At 41.7% G+C, this 21,789-nt stretch overlaps 1 protein-coding gene and 1 non-coding gene across 2 annotated transcripts in view; both read left to right on the forward strand.

Annotated features, from left to right (window-relative positions):
- Positions 1 to 21,789, forward strand: part of LOC8038871 — a 205,496-nt gene that overhangs the window by 137,913 nt on the left and 45,794 nt on the right. The window contains exon 2 of the mRNA XM_040213825.3: positions 13,542 to 13,614. Coding sequence (XP_040069759.1) covers positions 13,542 to 13,614 — 73 coding nt within the window. The remainder of the gene's footprint in view (positions 1 to 13,541; positions 13,615 to 21,789) is intronic.
- Trnac-gca lies at positions 7,291 to 7,363 on the forward strand. Its single transcript has one exon. It is a non-coding gene; the product is annotated as a tRNA-Cys (tRNA).

Genomic DNA, 21,789 nt, shown 5'->3' on the forward strand with positions numbered 1-21,789 from the left:
TTGTTCAAACCACTGTGCACAAGTAGCTACCCTTTCATAAAATTAATGAAGCAAATCATTCCTACGTAGTTGCTGAGGTGTGGAATTGACAGCCGTGCAAAATACGATTACGAAACCTCGGCACTGTTCACGCCTTGAGCTTCTCAATATTATATATTTTGGAAACATTTGCTACGGCATCCACATATAGCTCAATATTTCATACAGGAATATGAATTTCGCAAATATATTTTTACATGTATATAAAGTATTTTACTTAGTGTTTTTCGTTATGAGTTTTGTTCAAGATATTGCAAACCATTAAGGAAAGTTTCAAAGAAATAAAATATTTTTTTATATAATGAGTGAACATGTTGCAACATCTTGATAAATCAGCTGTGTTTCTGCATTAATAATGCAACTACTATCATGGCTAGCTTATCTTTCTTATAGATTTGTAAGATTCATTTAAAGATGTCGATTTTTATAACTATTTTTAAATTTTATAGCTGTTGGTTCTTGACCGATTTGCAACTAAAACGTGTTTACCTAATGTTTTACGTGGCATACTTTGGATAAAAAAAGTTTGTATTTTTAACATTGTGTGTGCATTTTGTAAGCCTTTCATAAAATAAGTAGAAAAAGGTAGTATTATGTGTAAACATCGGCGTGAAATGGACGACTGTACGAAGTACCATATTGAAACCCTGGCATTCTGCACGCCATAAGCTTCAAAATTATATATTTCAGAAAAACAAAATTCGCTATGGCGTTCACTTATACCTGAATTCTCTTCTTATAATGTGGTTTTCACACGTAGTTTTACATAACTATGAAAAAATATAGCCCGCACCATCATTCTACGTTCTGAAGTGGGAACACCATTGTGTAAAACATATTATACCACGTGATCTTTAACAGTGGCATTCGTCACAATCGGTGTCATGTTATTAGTAGTTTTCTTTGTGTGGACAGAATAATAAAATGTCATACTTTGTGCTGGTGGCAGAAACATGCCATTTTCGTCTGATACTTATATTTGGTAGTATTGGTAAATAAGAAGTAAAGTATTAGCCACTTATTCCACGCGGAGTGTTTGAAGTCGGAGGCAGTGTTCTGTGCCTTCAATATGCAGACACCGACAGCTCGATACTATTTTCACCAATCTACATTCTTGCAAAACAATTTGAGAATACGAGAGCAGGCTGAACTAAGCCTATTTAATCTCCAGGTGTTTAACCGGATCCTGATAAACAGGCGAAACATTGAGTATACATTCTTTACTCATTTTATCACGTGTGTTATAAAGACCAATACTCGCGCTTCGTCGGAGCATATTCTTCTTTCCAGCATTTCAGAAAGATAGTTGATTCGGCAGGACACTGTGAGTATTTGCACTTGGTGGATAAGGCTTCGCAACACTGGGGAGCGAGGGCTTTAACCGTTGTCCGTGAAAGAGCTTACAAAGGATCAAGCTCGTACGGGAATATAATCTTTAACAAGAACTCGGCTCTAAGTCCTTCGTCAGACGAGATCGAAGCATAATCCGCACCACCTGCCTGAGGCAGCCTCGTTTATTTTGAATCCTAAGCCATTTTAACATGGAAACCTCGCTGTTTTCATCTGATATTCTCATTTTATTATAAAAAAGTGCTTCTGTTATATTTCTTATTTGAACTCCCAGATGATGCAAATAGTTTTTCTTAATAACATGGTCGGAAACAGAACACGCTCTTGCGTGTAATATCTTCAGACAATACTGCTCATAGTTTGTTAGGAATCCCCTGTAACAATATAAGATCCCGGAAGCATTTCGGGCATGGTAGGTACTTCGGCAATGCTTATAGAACAGGATTCCTGTCATATTTATTACTTTTATTTTCAAAGATTGTTGGAATACACCTCTAGATATAATGAAACTCCATTTTTACATTTTTTGTTTTTGTGTTTTCTAGGAATTATGTTTCCGTGATAGAAATCAAACTGCTTTCTCTACAGCTGTACTGTGGCTGTTTTCGTTAAAGGGACACTGACAGGGTATTTCTGATCGCCGAGGATTTTTTTTTTTTAACATGGCCTGTAAGAGCTGAACTATCCAGAACACTGCTCGAAATTCCTTTTCTCTCCGTCTGAAAACAGCGTGTTGACAATTGACCGGTTTCATTCTGCGCTCACTCTTTTCCATGGTTACGTGGTGTTCAAACTCTTTGTACCAAATATATTCAGTCTTGATTTATGTAAGAAACACACTCAATAATATATATATATATATATATATATATATATATATATATATATATATATTAATCCTATTTTTCCTCCGCATACCTTAATCGAGAAAAAAATGTTGCAGAGATACCAGGAAGTGCATGTCATTCTCAATATGACGACGAACCGCTGCCTGACTGACCAGAGCTTTCTGGTTCGACGCGAAGGCAGTACCATTTCATGCGTGACGGGCATTTTTTTCGCGTGGGAAAGATATTACAGCTTTCAGTGTGCAATTTTCGGGCTCTTCTGTAGAAAACACTCTGTCGGAACTTCCGTAAGCCAGTCAAAACACGAATGTACCTTCGCACTGTTTCTTAAAAGAGGGCAATGTGCAAAAATTTCTCAACACACCAACGTTTCCACTTTACTGTTCTCATCAATCATTTCGTTTTGTTGTTGCAGTTCCAATTTCTCATGAATGTATTGCTTATAACCGTTTTGTCGAATAGGCGAGCTGGCTAATCCCGTTAAGATCGCCTCCAGATGAAGGAGCAAAATGCAATTTCGAACCACATGCGTTACTGCGATGTCAGCATGCTTTGGAAGAAGTCGATTGTGCACATGCAAATCTGAGGCTATTAAAGAAACTAATAGAAGCGAAGTTACAAAAAAAAAGCAATTTTTGCGCGTGCAAAAGAAGAAAGAGAAGAGGGTCGTAGCACAAATTAAGGTGATTTCGGTAACGTTATATGCGGCGCACAAATTCCGATTTTAGCGCCGGGATGACTAAGGTCTTCTGCGCCTTCTACAATAAAGGCCGGCACCGTTGGACGGTTGTGCACCCCCTTCCATATTTCAAAGTCTACCTTTCTTGTGTTTCAGGCGACGCTACGCCGCCGCGGTTTTTCTTCCTTCTGCTTTTATGTTTTTGTTTGCTTTTTTCTTTCTTGCATTTACTTGACCTTCGAACCATCACGTATTTTGCTTTGCCTTGTTTGGGTTAGTCTTTACTTTCTTTCCTTCGCTTCGTCGGTTACTACCGCCGATTCGTCTGCTACGATATGCTCGGACATCTGGAGGGCCGTCTGCAACTTTGTTGTTATTGTTGGTATTTTTTTTTCCACTGTCGTCTGCGATAACCTCCTATTTTCGCCTTCGATGTAGTTTCTAATAAGAAATCTTTATACGTACTTCTTGAAACTTAATATATAAATTAAAAAAGTGTAAGCTCGTTATACATTTCTATTCAGATTCTATATGAGTACGCGGTCACGTCTGCTATGGATCATTGTTAAATGATCAACCGGCCGCCTTCGAGCATACACCAGCCCATACTTGGAGATGGCAGGCATGCCACGTGCTGCCTACCTCTGAAAAAACAAGTTTTTGCAATGTAGTGAAAAATCCTTCTTCCGCTTTCCGAAGACCAAACAAACGTGAGTAATTAAGCTACTTCAAAGTAAACTGGAAAAGCTATCCAAGCCTGGCTTGAAAATCGCCACTGACCCCTCAACGGATGATTATGACAACTCCACGGAGATTGCGGAGAACTTCACGTACGACAGAAGGGATGCACAACTGCACACCTAGTCCTATGTAGCCGGGTGGGCAGTCAGTCAGATCTTTCATCATGCTCGCTAAGTCAAACTGTAATCAGAATCATGGAATATCTCGAAAGACATTTTGTTGGATGATTCGCAACAAGTTTTCAATTAAAAGCATATCTTAAACAAATCATAAATTCAAATTATGAAACTGAAAGTTGAGTAATCACCCACTTACACTGAACGCCAATACTTTTTCTTAATGGGCTCTTTCAAACAGTCTACTACGGCATCAGCATTTTCTTGTACTATGCCTAGTTTTCGCATTCCGACAGCGTCTTCGAAAACGCCTTGTATATATATTTTATAATCTTATAGAATGCCAGTTTGAGGCAAGTCGTTATAAAACATAAATCTTAAAGTTCGAACTCAGCAAATAATAAGATAAAAAAAAACGTGTGACGCAGAGACGCGTAGAATTTGTTTTGTCAACTCTGACATGGGGGGATCGGTGGCCGAGTGGTCTAGCGCACACCAGCTCGGAGCACGTGGAGCGAAAGCTCGCGCTGCAGAACCCAGGGATCCTGGGTTCGAGCCCCACCCCTGCCCGTTTCGATCTGGATGAGCATTGTACCGGCGTGCGGTCGTGTATCACTACTGCGTGATGCACGTTAAAGACCCCAGGCTAGCGGCTGTACTGCACTGGCTAAATTTCTCATCTACAGCTGGGAGACTCGTCGCCCCTCTGAGGCAGACCAAGTTCTAGGCTGTATAAACACACACAGCCCAATTATTATCATTCAACTCTGACATATCAAAACAGGTGGGATAGACCGTAATAAACATGGCACCGGAAGGTAACCGGTAGGCAGACCACTGTCATCGCGGTACGATGTAAAGACGGCAGCTGCCAGTGGCACTTACCTCGTGTTGTCGAGGGATGCACATATAGAGCGTTTCGCCTAACGCCAGTCCATTCCGAAGACTTGGTGCTTGTCACTCGCGATGACAGGTTGCGTTCGTTCCAGTTCCTTGACCGCTAAGTAAGAAGTCTTGCTGTGGCGCCTCACCCGTTCCATCATCTAAAGGATTAAGATCAGAAGATTACCCTTCCTTCATATAACTACCAGATATACTAAATACACGGGGGAATGAATATAAGAGATATATAATTTTACACATATGGCTCTTAGCTTATTGAGGAATGTTAAAGGAATGCTGATCTCGCAGCTTTTAAAATAGTGCATTTGAAGAACTTTTAGATTGTCTTTAGCTTTAACGGGTTTGTACGAAAAGGGTATGAGTACTCTACTAAACCAATTTTTACGTGCTTCGATTGGTACCCCCGTCGATTTGTGACCTTTCATTATTATGCAAACATAAGCAGCTCGAAGTGAACCTATCGCTTCTTTGAATATAACTTATGTGCTCCATCATACAGAAGGTAAATGAATCCAGGCTGCTTGTCACTGATTTGTTCGCGTTTTCGACAATATTATGCCCGTTAGCAACACCGCAAAGCAAACGTCCCGTTTTATGTTGATGTTGTTTTTCTTTGCCGAAAGATGTAAACGCGCCTTAACACCCAGGTTGAAAATAAAAGAGCCCCGAAATAGGCTAATTTTATTCTCCAGCCAGGGTAGCAGGCTCTTGATGTTCTCTCCGGCTCCAGCGGGACTCATTACAGCCGTCTGCCGGGTCTCATTAGGAGTAAGAGTCAAAGGATGGAGTGCGTCAATAAAAAGGCTCTCATCTGATGAGCTCGGTTCACTTTCAAGGGGACGGAATTTAATTAAGCCAAGTCCAATTAAATCGCTCCCAAACTTGCACTGGGTGTCAAGCTCACCTGCTCATCACGTGGAAACAATTGTATCTCTGGAAACACTCGACTTGTTGAAACTGCAATATGCAGTTCGTAATGCCTGTGTGGCGAGTCCTACTGAGTCTTTAGTATTAACCTAACTAGTATATTCCGTGGATTATACCGATATGAAAGTTGTTATTCTGCGCGTTGATGAATTTCTAAAGGGAAAAGAATAAACAATTCGGTTACAAAGTCTGACGATAATCCCCAGAGACGCGGGTGCGCTTGACAATATCACGCTGTCTTACGTTGTACCAATAAAGAAAACATTAAAATTATGAATACAATACAAATTCGTGTATAGTTTTATTAATCCGCATATACTGACCTTTTACGGAAAAATAACGACATATTTTTATTTGAACAGGAAGAAAACACGGATGAAATCCACACCCAGTGCCGACAATGCTCCAGGTGCGGACTAGCAGAAAAAAAAATTTTTTTTTTCAGTCACAATTTTCCTATGCGCACTAAACAAAGGTACAGGTCATAGTCCCCAAAATAGGTTTGATCAGAGTACGCTGACGTCAGTCATTGTAATGCAGTTTAATAGCGCATGCGGGCTGTCTAACTACGGGAAACTTGCGCGAAAACTTACATGCCGAGTTTCAAACGTGCCTTAGCAGTTGCAAAATTGATTTCAGGAAACGAAACCAAAAAGAATTGCAGGGAGCGAAAGTGTTCAGGTGAGTTGGTTTGTAAACATCATAATTTTAGATTATGATGAAACCAAAGAAGCGTCCTTTCGTGAGATATAAGAGCCCCGCTGCCGCACAAACCACGCGTTAAAAAAACATGTCTGAGTATCTAAGAGTTTATAATAAAAATTCGCCTAAGTTGAATTACCAGTTCGTCACCCTTCTTCAATCCTATTGCCCCCCCCCCCCCCCTTCTCTCCCGAACATTGTTTACTGCATTTCCCTCTACATAATTGGTTTGTGCTGGTCATACCCGAAACGTATTCAACCTTTCCGGTTTTTTCTTGCTATACCCCGTGGCACCCCCACCTCTCAAACGCTTCCGACGTCACCACCCTCATCGCCTCTTAGTGACCCCGGTGGCATTGTTGTCGTTGGCGAAAGATGAACTCATTAGCCGAGTACACCGCTCGCGGCTCCTTGATATCACAAAGTTGAGTCTTCGCCTTGATTCCGAAGCGAATATTTTGACCTACAACAAGGCCTTCTCAAAGTGCTGAAATGTCAGTTTGTCGTCGTCACCGGTAATTTCCAGAAACGGCGAGTCCAGCGTCGAGAAAGTTTAGGGAATTCACAACCCGCCTAGGTACAATCCAGCCTGCAAGTACTCTAGCGGGGCGTAGCGATGTAGGGACAAGTGACTGCGACATCATCATTGCAGCCGTTCAATCGGCTGGCCCGGCTGTGTTGCTCACGTGCGCTTCGCTCAAGCTCGCTCCGACATTGTGTCCCAAAATATCGTAGTAATTTAAGCACCTAGATCGTTTGGATGATCGACCTCTCGTCCCGCGTGAAACCATCGTCGCAACAGTCCAATCAGCACGCTCCGCGAAATTCGGTCCCAACTTGGTGTTTGACGAGACTAACGACCTAGTTCTCAAGGATACTTCGGAGTTTATGATGATGATGATGCAAATAATGCAACGGTGTGAGTCCTTGTTGGTGTCGGACTGGTAGCAGCTGCTAAACCCCGTTTGCTCTACTGCCGTCTAACACCTGGTTAGCTCAGTTGGTAGAGCCCTCCACCGCAAATGGAGAGGTCCCTGGTTCGATACCAGGACAGGGCGGATTGTTTTGGTCGCATACCGTCACCTCGCTGTGTTTGGAGATTTGTGTTTGTCCTTTAAGTCCCCCATGTTCCCCTCCCCCGGGGGTTATTATCGTTATACTTCAAAGGTTTAATCTCATAAATACTGCATAACCTAGTTCAAGACCCAAGGCGTTCAAGAGCTACTTTCACATTTGCGCCCCCTCTTTCCACTTTGCGCAATGCACCGTAGTGGAAGGCAACGTAACGCAGTCGGTCGCGCTCAAACGCAGATGTCTGGACCAGGCCGTACGGCGTAGTTCACGACGCAAGCGCACGTAATCCCGATAAGTAAAAGACGGAAGTTCGCTCCCGAGTAAGACTCTACCGTTAATGCGGACACAGCGTCGGCAACTTATGTTCCGTCATAAACCCAAAATAGAGTCCCACACGCGGGTAGAATGGGTGATTATGTGGGAATGATGGACGCCATAAATGGAGGCAGCTTCTATCGTAAAAAGCTTTTTTTACTGCGGAGAGATGCGATTGAGTCGTTGCTCCTTTCTCTCCAGCAGTCAGGGCAGTGCCGGGAGCCACTCAAGGTCGCGGCCAGCCGCTTTTATGGCCCGTTTACCCGGAAACGGAGGATGCAGTGGGATCTACGAGCTCACCGGACGAATCAGCCCTCTTCCTTTCATCGTCTTACTCCTCTCTGCGGGCGGGTATGGGCGGGAACGTAATCACGTGGTGAAAGATAGACGTACAACTGGTCCAGCGAGCCTGTGGAACTCGCGACACTGTCAGCTTAAAGGTGGAAGGACTGTAGTGAATACGATCGCTTCGTTTTGTAGTCTAGCTCACCATCGGAGTACGGGCAGCCTTGAAGCGACAAGGAACCCTTTGCCCTTAAAGCCCTGGGCTCCCAGACGAAGAAATACGAGACACTGAATATGACGGGGCTCTTAAGGAAGATCCAGAGGAGGGGGATTTATCTGACACAGCCATTCGTATTGCTCTCAAATAAGCGCATAGAAAGTATGTTTCACGTGGAATTTCTCCTTGGCGGGTTTTCCTTTGTTTATGAGTAAGTCTATGTTTTATATAGGAAACCTTCCTTTTAGCATCCGGGGAACCGTTGCGTGCAATTTATTCGAGCGAGATGTAAACCCGAACCGATGTAGTCCGAACAATTTCGAAAGAAGGGAATTGAAAATGATGCACGTTTGGTGAAGACAGACGGTACGGAAAAACTGTTTATATGCTTCTATCGAAAAAACTGTCACGCGACATTCAATGTATTTTGGCGTACTTGCCGGTTTTCTTTTTTTGCTCTTTCCGTTATAAATGATTTTCCTGAAGAATAGCAATAGGCGAACGATATGGGAAAATGTGTATATTTCCACCTTATCATTCCGTATTGTAATACTACCGAATGTTGTCACTTACTAAAGCACCCACGGGGTGATTGAAATGGCCCGAGAAGATCGCTTGAAAATCAGGCGTAAGGGTGGGCTCGGATCGGTGATCGCTGCAATCTGATGAACTTCACGAGCTTCAAAACGTGTTCACGACATAATGTTTAAAATTGCTCACATCTTGTCTACGAAAGTATCTTAGCAACATCGTAGATGAAAGACTGAATCATGAACTTTGTGAATAGACTAATTAACAACGTGTTAAATTCAAAACAAAACAATTGCGTTCCTACTCTACTGACAACACTACTTTAAGGGTGGGGCAAACGTAAGGTTTTCTAAAAAAACTGTTATATTACGATGAGCAGATTTAATGATATCCCCGGAAAGAGTTTGAATTTTATTTATTATCTTAATGAGCCTGAGAACTCAAATGCAAGTCCAAAAAACCATCCGATATTCAGAGGAAAATCGTAACTTGCGCTGGTTGCTTCGCATTGTTTTACAGAAACCAGCGTATTGATTGCGCGCGAGCATCAAAAACGGTCTTCTTAGAAACATATTTGCTATTTTCCTATCGAAAATATTCACGTTTATTAGATTTTCCGCTAAATATTGTAAAACAATTATCTTAGGATCAGCATTTAGTTTACTTTTCCGCCCTTTTTTCGTACCTCTGTCCCAGCCATTAGGCACTGCGATCCGTGTTAAGCAAGGAAAGCCACGAGGCCGGCGAACGCTGTGCAGTTGAGCTTTTGATGCTGCTTAAATGGCCTAATCAGCTTAAAGTATCGCCTATGCTCAGGCTTCGAGTGAAGCAGAGCACAACCCGCACTTAAATATTAACACAATCGAGGATTTACCTGCCTTAGCGGAAGGGCGAAACGCGGTGCTAAAGTCTCGTAATCCCAGCGTGATCGACATTGCACTGCGCGTGCATATTTGAAACACGGGGGAGGTCGGCCGACAGCAGCGGATTCCAAAGCACGCATTTGGAATACAGATTAGTTGCCTCAAGCTTCCGCGTGCTTTGCGTAACTATGCAAGTTCCGTGTCCCTTTGTTTGTTCGTTGAGAGAAGCTATACAAGCAGAGTACCGAGCTCTGGTTGGAATAATTAGGGGGAGGCGCAAAAGATAAATGAGTTTGTCGGCATTCACTGTACGGGCGCGTTCAAACAGTGAGTATATACAAAAACAAAATCTGGTGTTCTCCCAACCCACTGCTAATCATTCCAACCACAGCTCGGCGCATTTACGTCGCCGAGCGCTTTCATCACCTCCTCTCCCTCATTGTCTACCGGAACATCTTGTTTATTCACCGGTGTACCGACTTTGAATGGTTTGAAGACGCTAAGTTGGCAAAACGACAACAAATGGCAGTGTCCCTGTTGCAAAAATAAATTGTTTTCTAAGGTTAACGTTCTGCACAAGTAGTCACGGGATATGCGAGTAGGAAAGGCTGAAGTACTCTAAATTTCAGTTTGTTCGCGACAACGCAGCGCCGCGTGTGCTGATTTTACGATACCGCCCGACGATCATTTGTGCTGACTGTACAAACACGAATTCCGTGCTATTTATATTAGTTTTGGTGGTGGGAGGGGATAAAAAAAAAATCAAGATGCGCGCACACGACGCGGCGACCCAAGTGTATGTTGGGAGACTGACTGCACCCGAATTCAAACAAACACTGAATTAGCGCTAATGCTCAATGCGTGCGTCGCATAGACCTCACCTCTTGCGTATACTGGTCACCTACCATAAGTCCCGGCGTACGTCTATAACTTATCCCTTCTTCAGCTAATATACATTCTCTCAAAACATGATTTCAGAAAGTCAATCGTTGTGATTTGCATACCTTTCGGTAGATGTTTTTATGAAGGCAAGCGAAATGTAGTAAATCTGAGGAGAGGTTCCGGTTTGTGTAAGACACGACAAGCCTCCGTGTCTAACCGAGTTATACGTCTGAGGCGGGAAGGGACTACTGCATATGCCATAAAAGGAGGTCAACGTTTCACTATTCAATTGCATCCGCAATACAAATCCCAGCTTTTAAATACTGTAAGTTATCTGCGCGTGCACGTCACCTTCAATGTCGTGCAGTATTAGACCGCCATAAACGTTTTAGTGTATTCTTAAATACAGATATCACTTTTTGCCATCTAAGTTTTTATTGCTGTTTTGAAACAATTGGTGTCCTACACAGCACGAAAATGTGTCACATGAAATCATGCGAGCTTGTAATTTATTGTAAACAAACACTATCTACATTCACATGAAATTTCAAGTTATTCTCTGCTTAGTTTGGCTTTCACGTTTTTTCTTGTTAGTATAGTTTTTCAATCTCTCCACGCTATTTTCTATACCCTTATTATGTTTGCATTTTATTACTTGTCGATGAGGTTTTGTCTCCAACATTTCTTGTATTTTTCTATCAGTACTCGTGTAATATAATCTAATTTTTATTACCATAGTATAACGTGGAACGACATATTAATTTTTAATCCCAGCCCTGTATGATTTCATGTATTTTGTTATTTCTAGAATATTTTCTAGTATTATTTGAATATCCTACTCATTAGAAATGTTTACTCTACTTGGGAACGGGTCTGCATTCGTTTCGTGGCATTTTAATAATGTATTTTTAACCAATACCCTTATTTTGTCGCTATTCTATTAAATTCAACATGGGGGCCTCCGTGTCACCAAATCAGTACTTTGTATTAGTTTATTTAATTTGTGTCTTTCACAGAGTATTTTTTTAAGTTAAGGATTAAGCTAATGTCGACATAAATGAGGAAAACCCAAAAATTGCCAATTTTTTTAATTTTTGCAAAATTCTTAGTTCTTGTAATTAAGAAATCATCTAGACTATTCATTAACATATCTTCTTTTATAGGTTCATTTTCTCTAGAGCACTCAACGAAAACCTCAACCTTAGACTAGAATTCGCTTCTTCCATATGGTCACCGTGGCAGGCATACCTAACCAACAACCTGGAATCCGTTCAAAGCAGAGCCCTCCGTTTTATTTATTCCGACTATTCCCCTTACGCAAGCATATCAGGATTTCGCCAATCAGCTAACCTTGACACTCTTTCTCACCCGCCGCAGGATGTCTCGTCTTTCTCTTCTTCATCGGATCTTTTATTACAACAGTCATCTCAGACAAAGGTTGTTATCACCTCCTTACCGAATTTTCCCTCGTCTCGACCATTCTTGTAAACTCCGTCCGATTTCATCGTCAACCGACACTCACCAAATGTCTACTTTACCATTGGCCATTGACGACTGGAACTCACTGCCTGAAGTAATTGTTTCCTTATCTGATACTAAGAAATTTTCTGCAGCCATTAGCTTGTTTTTTCTAACCCAGAACTAGATTACAGCGTGTTTTGTAGATAAAGAGTCTTGTCACTTGTTTGTATTTTTAAGTGTTCACTCCCTTGTATAATGCCCCCTGGACCTTCAAGGAATAATAAATGATGATGATGATGATGTAACGTGAAAAGTATTCATAATTAACGAATATCCACACGTGGGACGTGACAGGCCGCTTAGTGGGGCTCCTTTCCTTAAAACATTTTGTAACAGTGGAGAGCTGGACTCACCCAGACTTTGGAACCCCACAGTGACTGAACACATGCACCGCGGACGCTAGATTGTTCCCCGGGCCAGAAGAAGGAGAAAAATAGCTCGTCCGCTGGAACCACGCAGTCGTGACTCGAGAAGCAAGCAGTTTTGTTCCGGACCGGCGCCCCGCCAGCGGGATGTTTTATGTACACCCAGAAGTTGCTGTCATAATCAATATGTGATAGGTTCGAACGTTAATATATGTTCAACTTAGCCTCGGAGCAACCGCAATATTAAGGGACAGCTTTTGCGACAATGTATTTTGAATTCAAAAGGACCTGAGCCTTTTGTGCGGAACTATCCAATCAGCGACGTGACACCTGAAGATTAGCAATTGAAATCTTCTCGTGCTTGCTTTCCGAAACAACCAACTTATTTTGTGTACGCCAACGAAGAATGGTTAAACTAATTTAGAGAACCGGGTTAGTTATAGCCTCCCATTTAAATCTTAGTAATACGGGGAAGACATGGACAAGCTTCTGTAAGAATGCGGGTACCTCTGTAGAGTGTTAAAGCCGCCAACTGGGAACTAGCACACTGAATTTTTAACGAGGATTCGCATTACAAACTACAAGCGAATGTTTTTTTTTGTATTGTGTTATTATTTATCGGGTAAAACGGTTTTGGGCGTCGCACTACGCGTAATCTGTATGCAAACAATTAAAACGATCGTCCAACACCCCAGGATCATTGCTGGGATGTCGGTGTTCCCAACGCTGCTGTATATGAAAGGGAAAATTAAGCAACCGTGTGTTATCAGCCTATAGCACTAGCAAAAGCACGTGTGCAGAGCGACAGCACTTCCACCTACCATCGTGTTTTGTTCGTGTTTTGTTCTAGGGAATGTTATATGTAATACTTGTTTTAGCTTTGAAATTTGATCGGTGGTTGCCCACTACCACCTTAATAGACAACCTACAGGAACAATATTGAAGGATGCAAGGACGTGACCAAAGGTTTTTTTTTTTTTTTAGCGTACTTTCCGGAGCATGTTTTATCTTTAGTGTTTCGACAAGCACCTGTACAAGCTGCAATTGTGCAGTTTCCAGCACCTTGCATTTATGAGTACTGAACGGAAAACGGAAAAATATCGGAGACACATTAGCCTTATGGAGGGCGGTGCATTTGCTAGCTGGGCGGAAAATGATGAATTGTGTTTCCTTCTCTTTACAGTTTTTCTACTCGGTGCACCTCTGCGCGGGAGTGTTGCAGATAAATGCGTTCTACGCTACAATGGGAGAGGAATGTGAGTAGTCCCTATTACTTCTCTTGATCTGTAAAACACCAGAGTTCGGCTGTTTAGTTTTTTCGATTACTAACAGTTAGAGTAATAGTTACTAAGAAAATTTGGATGCATGATTCAAAGCAATAAAAACAATGTTGTAGACGAGAACGTACTTAGCACCAATTAATAAAACTAGTCACAAAGGGCGTTCAATGCGTTTTATTTCAGTGATATCTCAACAACCGGACAAAGATAATTAGATTCTCTAGAAGAATTCAGATATGCGTGAGGTAAACAACTTCTACGGAGAGTAGTCTGTACGTTTATATGTTTTACACATTTAAGTGAGATATTTTCATGTCGGTGGATTGAAACGCGTAGTGCGCTTATTTCATCTGCGTCATATTTTCTAAAATTTTGATTTGCCTTATGCTTGACAGACGCATAAACATTAACCACATTTATTCGGATTTCGGCATATCTACCCTCTGAGCTGAAATGTATTCTTTTGTTTCAATGCTGCTAGTTTTACGTATCGCGTTCGTGGGGAATGAAGGGTCCTTTTTCGTCGGAAACTTTAATGTATTTGATGCAGTTACAGCTTAACCCAAGCGCGAGAGAGAATTGATTTCTCAGCAAGAATGAAGCAGATTAGGGTTGAACTCCACGGAATCCAATCAAAATGTTCTGATCGCTCGCCTGAATGCAATTAGGATCCGCAATATCGAGACGCAGCGGCTAAAAATAGGGACCATTTGCTGGAGTATAATTTAATTGATTTCCGGCTACATATATGAAGGTAAATAGAAATTGAGATTCCACTCACATCTCCTCGAAATTTCCGACGATAGTATCAAACAAGATATTTGTTTTTCCTTGAAGATGACTTTTTTTTTTGTTCTTTTTTTATCTCTTTCCCAGACTCAGTCAATAACAGCGATTCGCTTTGGGATTATTTTGACACTAGCAATGGAGTGTCCCGTACGTTTTAGGCCATGGGTGGGTAATCAGCGGCCCGCAAGGGAATATTATGTGGCCCCCTGCACGCTACAAGAAAAGCCTCCCTCCCCCCCCTCCCACACACACACACACACACTCACTCCAGGAATAATGACGCAACAAATATTGTTGGTTGCAAGCCTGGTGTAATGGGATGTATTGGCTCTGATGCGGCCTACCAGGATACAAGTTTATTATACATTACCAATTGTTGTGCGCCACAGTGATGAACTCTATATCGATAATTAAGGTATTAGTATTTGGTAAACTTTTCGTTCGAATTCCCGATTTATACTAGTGCCAATTTCAACAGTTTTGTCGCCCTTGGGAGCGTGCTATAAGTATTCTAACAAGGCGACTGGCCAGAAAGTTTGCAAACACCGTATAGTTCTCATTAAAAAGATAACTTTGACAGTTTTAATCAGTGTTTTTTTTTTGTCTCGGTCATTGGTATCTAGAATCAAAACTGTGTGACTTGTGAGAAAGATAGAGCTCCAAGAGACACCCAAAATATTGCCTGCAGCACATAGCATAACCGTTCACTTTCCATTATATATTGCCACGTGCGAATGGCTGAGTCAGCAGCGTGCTCGACTCGCACGTCGCTGGCTGGGGCTCGATCCCCGCCAGCATTGGTCCTTTTTATCTTTATTTTCTTTGCATGACTGGAATGTGCCAGATGACTCGAGAATCTTGTTTCTTCGAGTTTGGAAACGTCTAGATACCCACGCGCTTCAAAAAGGAGCATCGAATGGCGCAATTGTTACTTTGTGCTTCATGGCGCAAGTTCGCCGCATGACACGTTCCTTTTTTTAGTTTTATTAATTAAGCTTATGTTTTTTGATGAAGAAAGAATAAAAAACAATTAACGCTAGGACAACACAACCACATTTTTTTTTATGAAAGATGGGTTTGTGTTGTCCCAGTGTTAATTGTGTATTTTTTCTTCATCCATCATATTGAACCAACACGGTCTTCTCCCAAGCATATTTATGTTTTTATTCATGGCAATATATATATATATATATATATATATTGCTACTCCCCCCTCTCCGGATTTTCTTCCGACCCGCTCTTTATCCACTTTGCGACAATTTGGACTGCGGCAGCAAGAGGTAGCCGACCCATGATTTAGGTTTACTGCCAAACACTATTCCTTATCTCGGAGACCTGATTGACGAGGACCTGATGCCGCTGATGTGATGATTTTAGCTTCAAATAGGTTACATTTGGGTCTTTGTACATGCCAGAAATAGACTATATACAGCGCCCCATCACAACGTTTTGCTAGGGCTGAGGTACAGCGTCAACGCACTTTATCAACGCCTTGTTTAATGAAAATGAATAGTTATTAACACGTTCGGAGATATCGAGCGATGCATGTTGTTTTAACACTATTAATTATCTGACAGAACAAAACAAAAAAAACGTAATTTTGTGTCCACCATTACAGCCATTTCAATACTAACTCCTATGCATTCACTTCATTGTGCAAGCAATAAACAGTGTAGAAGTATATGTATATAAGGCATCCATTTATAGCTTCTTGTTTATCTATATACTTTGTCCGTGTTTATAGCCTGTTTGGGTTTGTGACAAAAGAAACAATACAGGTTGTCTGCTCGAGGCCTGGTTTGACATTGTCGGACGTTCAGAACAATACTTATCACAATATTTCTTTGTGATTGATTATCAATAAAAGTCGTTTTCTATGAATCTAAAAAAAAAGACTCGCTCGCACCATATTCGTTACGTAGTATTTACACAAAAAAATTAAATGTTGATTTTAAGGTGGTAATAAAAGACTGTATTCTACGCATAAGATTGAATTAATTCTCGTTTTTCTAGGATTATTGACAAAGGGGGCTTACTGTTTATCATATTAAATGTTCGTCCAAGACAACAGGCGACTGTGCCTTTGTGTCACAACGAAAATCGCACTTTTCCGGGTTCCCATTTGACTATGCTATTTGTTATCTTTAAGGAGGGAAGGGGTGGTGTTCTTATTTCGGTGAAAGCTATAAACCCTTAAACCCGTAGATTCCAGAGGAGAACCTTGTATATTGCCCCCATGGCCTTCAAGGAAAGATAAATGAAGGTGAAATGTACGTTCCAGCCGTGTTTGAAACCGATGTGTGCAGTCCTTTTATTTCTTCCCAAGTCTCGGATGTTCAAGATGATGATATAGTCATTTATTTTCTAGCCGAACCATCGAAACAGTCAACGCCGATTGATTCGGTACGTGCACAAACTAGGTTTTCTTTTATTTATTTCGAAATTCTATATAAATTTTATATCAGTGTGCGTGAAGGTTCTATAAACTCAACATCATTCCTTAAAAAAAAGAAATGTAAAAACAAAGCAAGATCGGGAGGATGGTACCCCGCGAGCCACCAGTTGCTACCAAAGCTGGCTGCTGCTTTAAAATAGCAGTACAACCTCCTCCCACAAAACTTTTCAGTTTTTGCACTCTACCAGAGCGAACGAACGAACGCTGGAAAGGGGACGAAGGGAATGGAGAAAATCACCTTTCATGGCGAGAAGAGAGCACCGTTTGAGGGGCTCCTCCTGCTACTCTAAACCAACAACAAAAGAAACCATAGCCTGATCGCATTACTAGTTTGTAAAAATAGTATTATTAAAAAATAGGCCTTTTTTAAATTTTTGATGACCCGGAGAGGTAATGTCGCTACAGCAGAAATACACGCTTCTACGTAGAGTAGATTGGTCGCGCCTCGCTTGTCTACACCTCATCAGGGTTGGCCGTTGCATTAATTGCTGTTGGCCTATAGCGCGTTTGTAAGTTAGGTGGATAAGATCGACGTTCCCCCAAAGAGCAAGTTTAGCTATGTAGTTCGGTTTCTGTAACGGAAAGAAAACAACTCCGCGGAAATCCTCCAGAGGTTTTCAATCAATCCTTGATTAACCACTCAATCAATCAAGCGAGCAATCGACCGCTGGATTAATCAGCCACCTAATGAACCAATATATCGATTTAAACGCTGCAGAGGAGCATCAACCAATCAATCAATTATTTCATCAATCAAGCAGTCACTCAAAGATAGACCAATCATTCAATAAATCGAAGAATCAATCAACCGATCAATCTCTCAATCAAGATATCACTCAATATATATATATATATATTTACGTTTTATTTACTTCCTTAACAGCAGGCAGGTCTTGGGAGAGGCGGGGCGTACGCACATTGGGGAAATAAAAATATGGCTAGGAAGTAATCATGACTGATACACTTTTCTTTAACTTTTTAAAATAAGCAAAAAGGCCCGCTTCAAGTTAGTTGACTTTTTGCGCACAAGCTTCATGGGTGTCAATAAAGGGCTAGACATTAAGACAGGAGGAAAAAGTATATTTTTAGTTGTCGTAGAAAGTGCAGTGAGTTTCTACTGGTTGCAGTGGAGAATCAATACCAGCGTTATGTTCCGTATAGAAAAACACCATGTCGCGAACAATACGTGTGTTCGAAAGAGGCGATATATCAAGATTATCTACAAAAAAACACATAGTTATAAAAAAATATCTTTTTTTTTTTTTATGGCCTAGTGGCGGGTTTGCAGACGGATCTGCGCAGGCGGAAACTTAATCTTAGAGCCGGGTGGCAAAATTGATTTGTCGCTGGCTGAAAATCTGGATATGAGTCCCGTACTGATCGAGATTTTCCTCCAGCGACGAGTTGATTTCGCCACACGGCTCCAAAATTTACTTTCCGCCTGTGCGGATTTGCCCGCAAATCCGCAAGTGTAAACGCGCCGTGATGTAGTGATCATACACAACTCTTACGAAGTGTCTTTGTCCAGGCTCAACCGAAGCATTGGACTGACAAGTAGAGAGATGGGTACAGTAAAAAAAAAATATATCATCAGGACTAGAACTTTAGATCCAAATACGTGAAGCACACCAACGTAACTATGGAAGTTACAAATAATGCGTGGAATTAGGCCAACACAACATGAATAATCATTATTAACTTTATGCCGTCAAGTGTGCACGAAGGAAACGTCATGAATGACAGTTCGTCTCGAAAGGATTTGGGAAGAACGAACAGACGGCCGTGATGATAGGTGTTCGAGATAGAAAGTAAGGATAGTGGAGTTTTTGTTGAAGGCGTCGAGATAGATATGCGTGAGAGCACTGTCGGTTTATGATTTCGGAGATGTGTTTGGTATTTCCCGACAGTTCGTGTTTCTTTTTATCGCGTCAAAACACCGGGGCTCTACAGGCTCTCTTTTGTTTTGTTTTAAGGTTTCTAGACTTGTTTTAAAAACAACTGTGGGAGCTATACTAGTCCGATCTGTGCACGTGAGCTTTACGTCCAGGGGAATATAAGATAAGGGGCTAATCGTCAACATATGTCGCGTATTTAAAATTTTTTATACGGTGAAGATGAACATATATTTTTAATTAAGCACTCGCTGAGTTTACTCGTGAACTACTGTATCAGTAACATTAAAATAAGTCTTAGAACACGTCGTGCAACAGGCGGAAGGCTAGATGCATGAAGGCGCAGATAAGAGACGTAAAATACCTCAAGGGCGCGTTTTCCCACTCCGAGTATTCTGACTGCTGCACGGGTGGTAACTTTAGCGCACCGCGCTTCCCACGCACTCTAAGTTTTTCTAAAGTTTACTTAATTTATCTTTTGATGATGCTCTCAAGTTTCTAAGGTTTCTATGCTGCCTGGGTATGGCTCCGCACAATCGTAAAATATTCGCAACCAAAGCCGATGCTCTCGTTCCGAAATGCAGCCTCAACGTTGAGCATCGACACTGGCAATAAGCGCACGGACCATGCAGTAGTCGAGATCGCCCGCGCTGCTGACAATCTTCATAGGTTAACCGGTCAAGACATTCAGCCAGATTCTGAACGAAGCAGACGAATAAGTTTAGCCATGGGTACAACGTTTGGCTGCTGCCATGCCCCCTCAGGGCTAATCGTCGCGATAAGGCGGTTAATTAACACATAATGTGTTAACTAACCTTATGACTAGTAATAACAAACGCATGATTCCAACTACAATCTTGCTGAGCGTCATCCAAAAGCTCCAGATCATTTGGTTTTAGAAGTAGTTGGAGTGTAGTTGGAATTACAGTGGTGTGCTAGTTGCCATACGTGCAACAGGCCCAAGGCTCTGGATCCGAAAACGCACCCGCGCAGTTTTTTCGTCTCTTAACATCCGCGTTTCCTCAGCGCCTGCTTCGCGCCCTTTTCACAAGTGGTAACTATAGGCCCCTGTCATGCGTTCCACTTGCTGCAATATAATTTTAAAATTTACAGATGCAGTGACCATTTTTCTGGGGTAATAATTTCATTGAGCCTGACGATTAGCCCCCTATGTAATGTCTCTCCTGCCGTAGAACTCACCCGCACATAACATATTAGCGTACCTTTCGCGGCTTATTGAAAACAAATTTATAGAGCCCTAAAAAAACTAAAAAAACTGTGTATTCTAAACGTAAATGTATTATATCATGAGGGCCTGTGATAACTGCGAAGTCTGCTGAAACCTGAGATCCTGGTTCTGTGACAACCTTCCAATCTGACAGCTCTGAGCCTTGCGTATGGTACCAGCTGAACATGAGGACAGGTTACATACAGGGAAAGAATGACAAGGCAAACACTGCCTGTCAGTTTGTTTGTTTCGGTATGTAACCTCCCTTCGTGATCACCCGGCACCATACACGAGCGTTGAACCAACTAGCTCAGCTTCAAGCCGTCACAACTCTGAGCCAAACACCTCTCAGTTATTGGTGCATTTGATAAAGGAACTAATGGGTTGGGAAAACACCCTAACGCTTTGACTTTCCACTCTTACCTAGATTATGTGGCATGAAAACCGTAAATGCAAGCAGAAAATTTGGTTTACAATCACATGAATTAAGTTGTGTTCATGCGGAAAATATAGATTTAAGGTAGTAACGTCAGACAGAAATAAACCTCGTGAGTATCAAGGCTGTATTGCTCGGTTTTCTAGTTCACCGGTGCACTACAAAATAATTCCTGTATGGCTCATGTTCAATTATTCATAACACGAGTCTCAACTGAACGCTATCGCGACACTCCTATCAAATCTGTGACCAACGCTAGCATACGGCAGTTAATGTAGAAAACACAACACTGATACTCTATTATCCAGGATGTGTTTGCCGGAAGTAAGCAGCTCTTCGATAAATTCCGCGGTTTAGTGCCACCATTTTCCCAAATTTATTGGATAAAATATAGTGCTGTTGTTGCGAGTATCATATTCGTCGTAATACAAAAGCAGTTTTTTGTAGAAAAATGTTTTCAACGAATTTAAATATTCGAGTCTTTGGACATTCGGCGATTGTTGTCGCTAAAAACAAATAAAAACAACTCTTCTACGAGAATCAATAAAAAAATGAAAACACCTAGGGACAAGGACCGAGAGCAAAGTTACTTAAACATAGCAACGAACATTTACTGATGCTGTCTCTCCTTGTCCCTAATGCTTTAACGCGTTATATATTAGTACACACATTACAGGAAAAAGCTGACGGCGTCCATCTCTGCACCCAAAAGTAGAAAGGGAAACGCGCCGCGTAGAGAGACGGAGGGTAGTGAGGGACAAAGGCGAGTGGGTGGTTGCGTCACGGGGCGGAAGCCAATGCGCGCTCGGATGCTCGGGCGATCGAGTCTGAACTTGCAGGTGTGCCGAGCGTGTATGCCTTGGCTTGTGGTGCAAAATGAAGTGTGACCCAAGTACTACCACAGGCCCGAGTAGGTGGCAAAATAAGAATAAGTTCTATTGGTAAATCCTTAGAAAATGCGTTAACATGACTCTTGGGACAAGCCGCAGCTTTGGGAAACGCTAGCACTGACCCCGTCACAAAGCCAAAGAGAGGCAGCAAGAATAGAGGAAGCAAAATAGGAAGCCAAAACAGAAAAGTGAAGGGGTGAGCTTTAGCGTTTCCCAAGGGGAACATATGTGTCTTTTCTCAAGGGCCATACTTACGCATTTACTAAGGATCCAGCAATTGATCTTCCTTTATGTTCTTTCATCGCGTCTCGTATTTTTACTAACCTGATTTTTGCTACTTACCTATACTATTTGTTCAAAATCCAGTAGGAGATAAATGGGCCTAGCTCTAGATCATTTGGTGAACGATGTGGACTTTTTTTTTTGTTAAAACAATTATTGAATACATGTTTTCATACTAG

The sequence above is a fragment of the Ixodes scapularis genome, unplaced genomic scaffold, assembly GCF_016920785.2.
Source record: "Ixodes scapularis isolate PalLabHiFi unplaced genomic scaffold, ASM1692078v2 PGA_scaffold13__105_contigs__length_92229423, whole genome shotgun sequence".
Taxonomy (NCBI): domain Eukaryota; kingdom Metazoa; phylum Arthropoda; class Arachnida; order Ixodida; family Ixodidae; genus Ixodes; species Ixodes scapularis.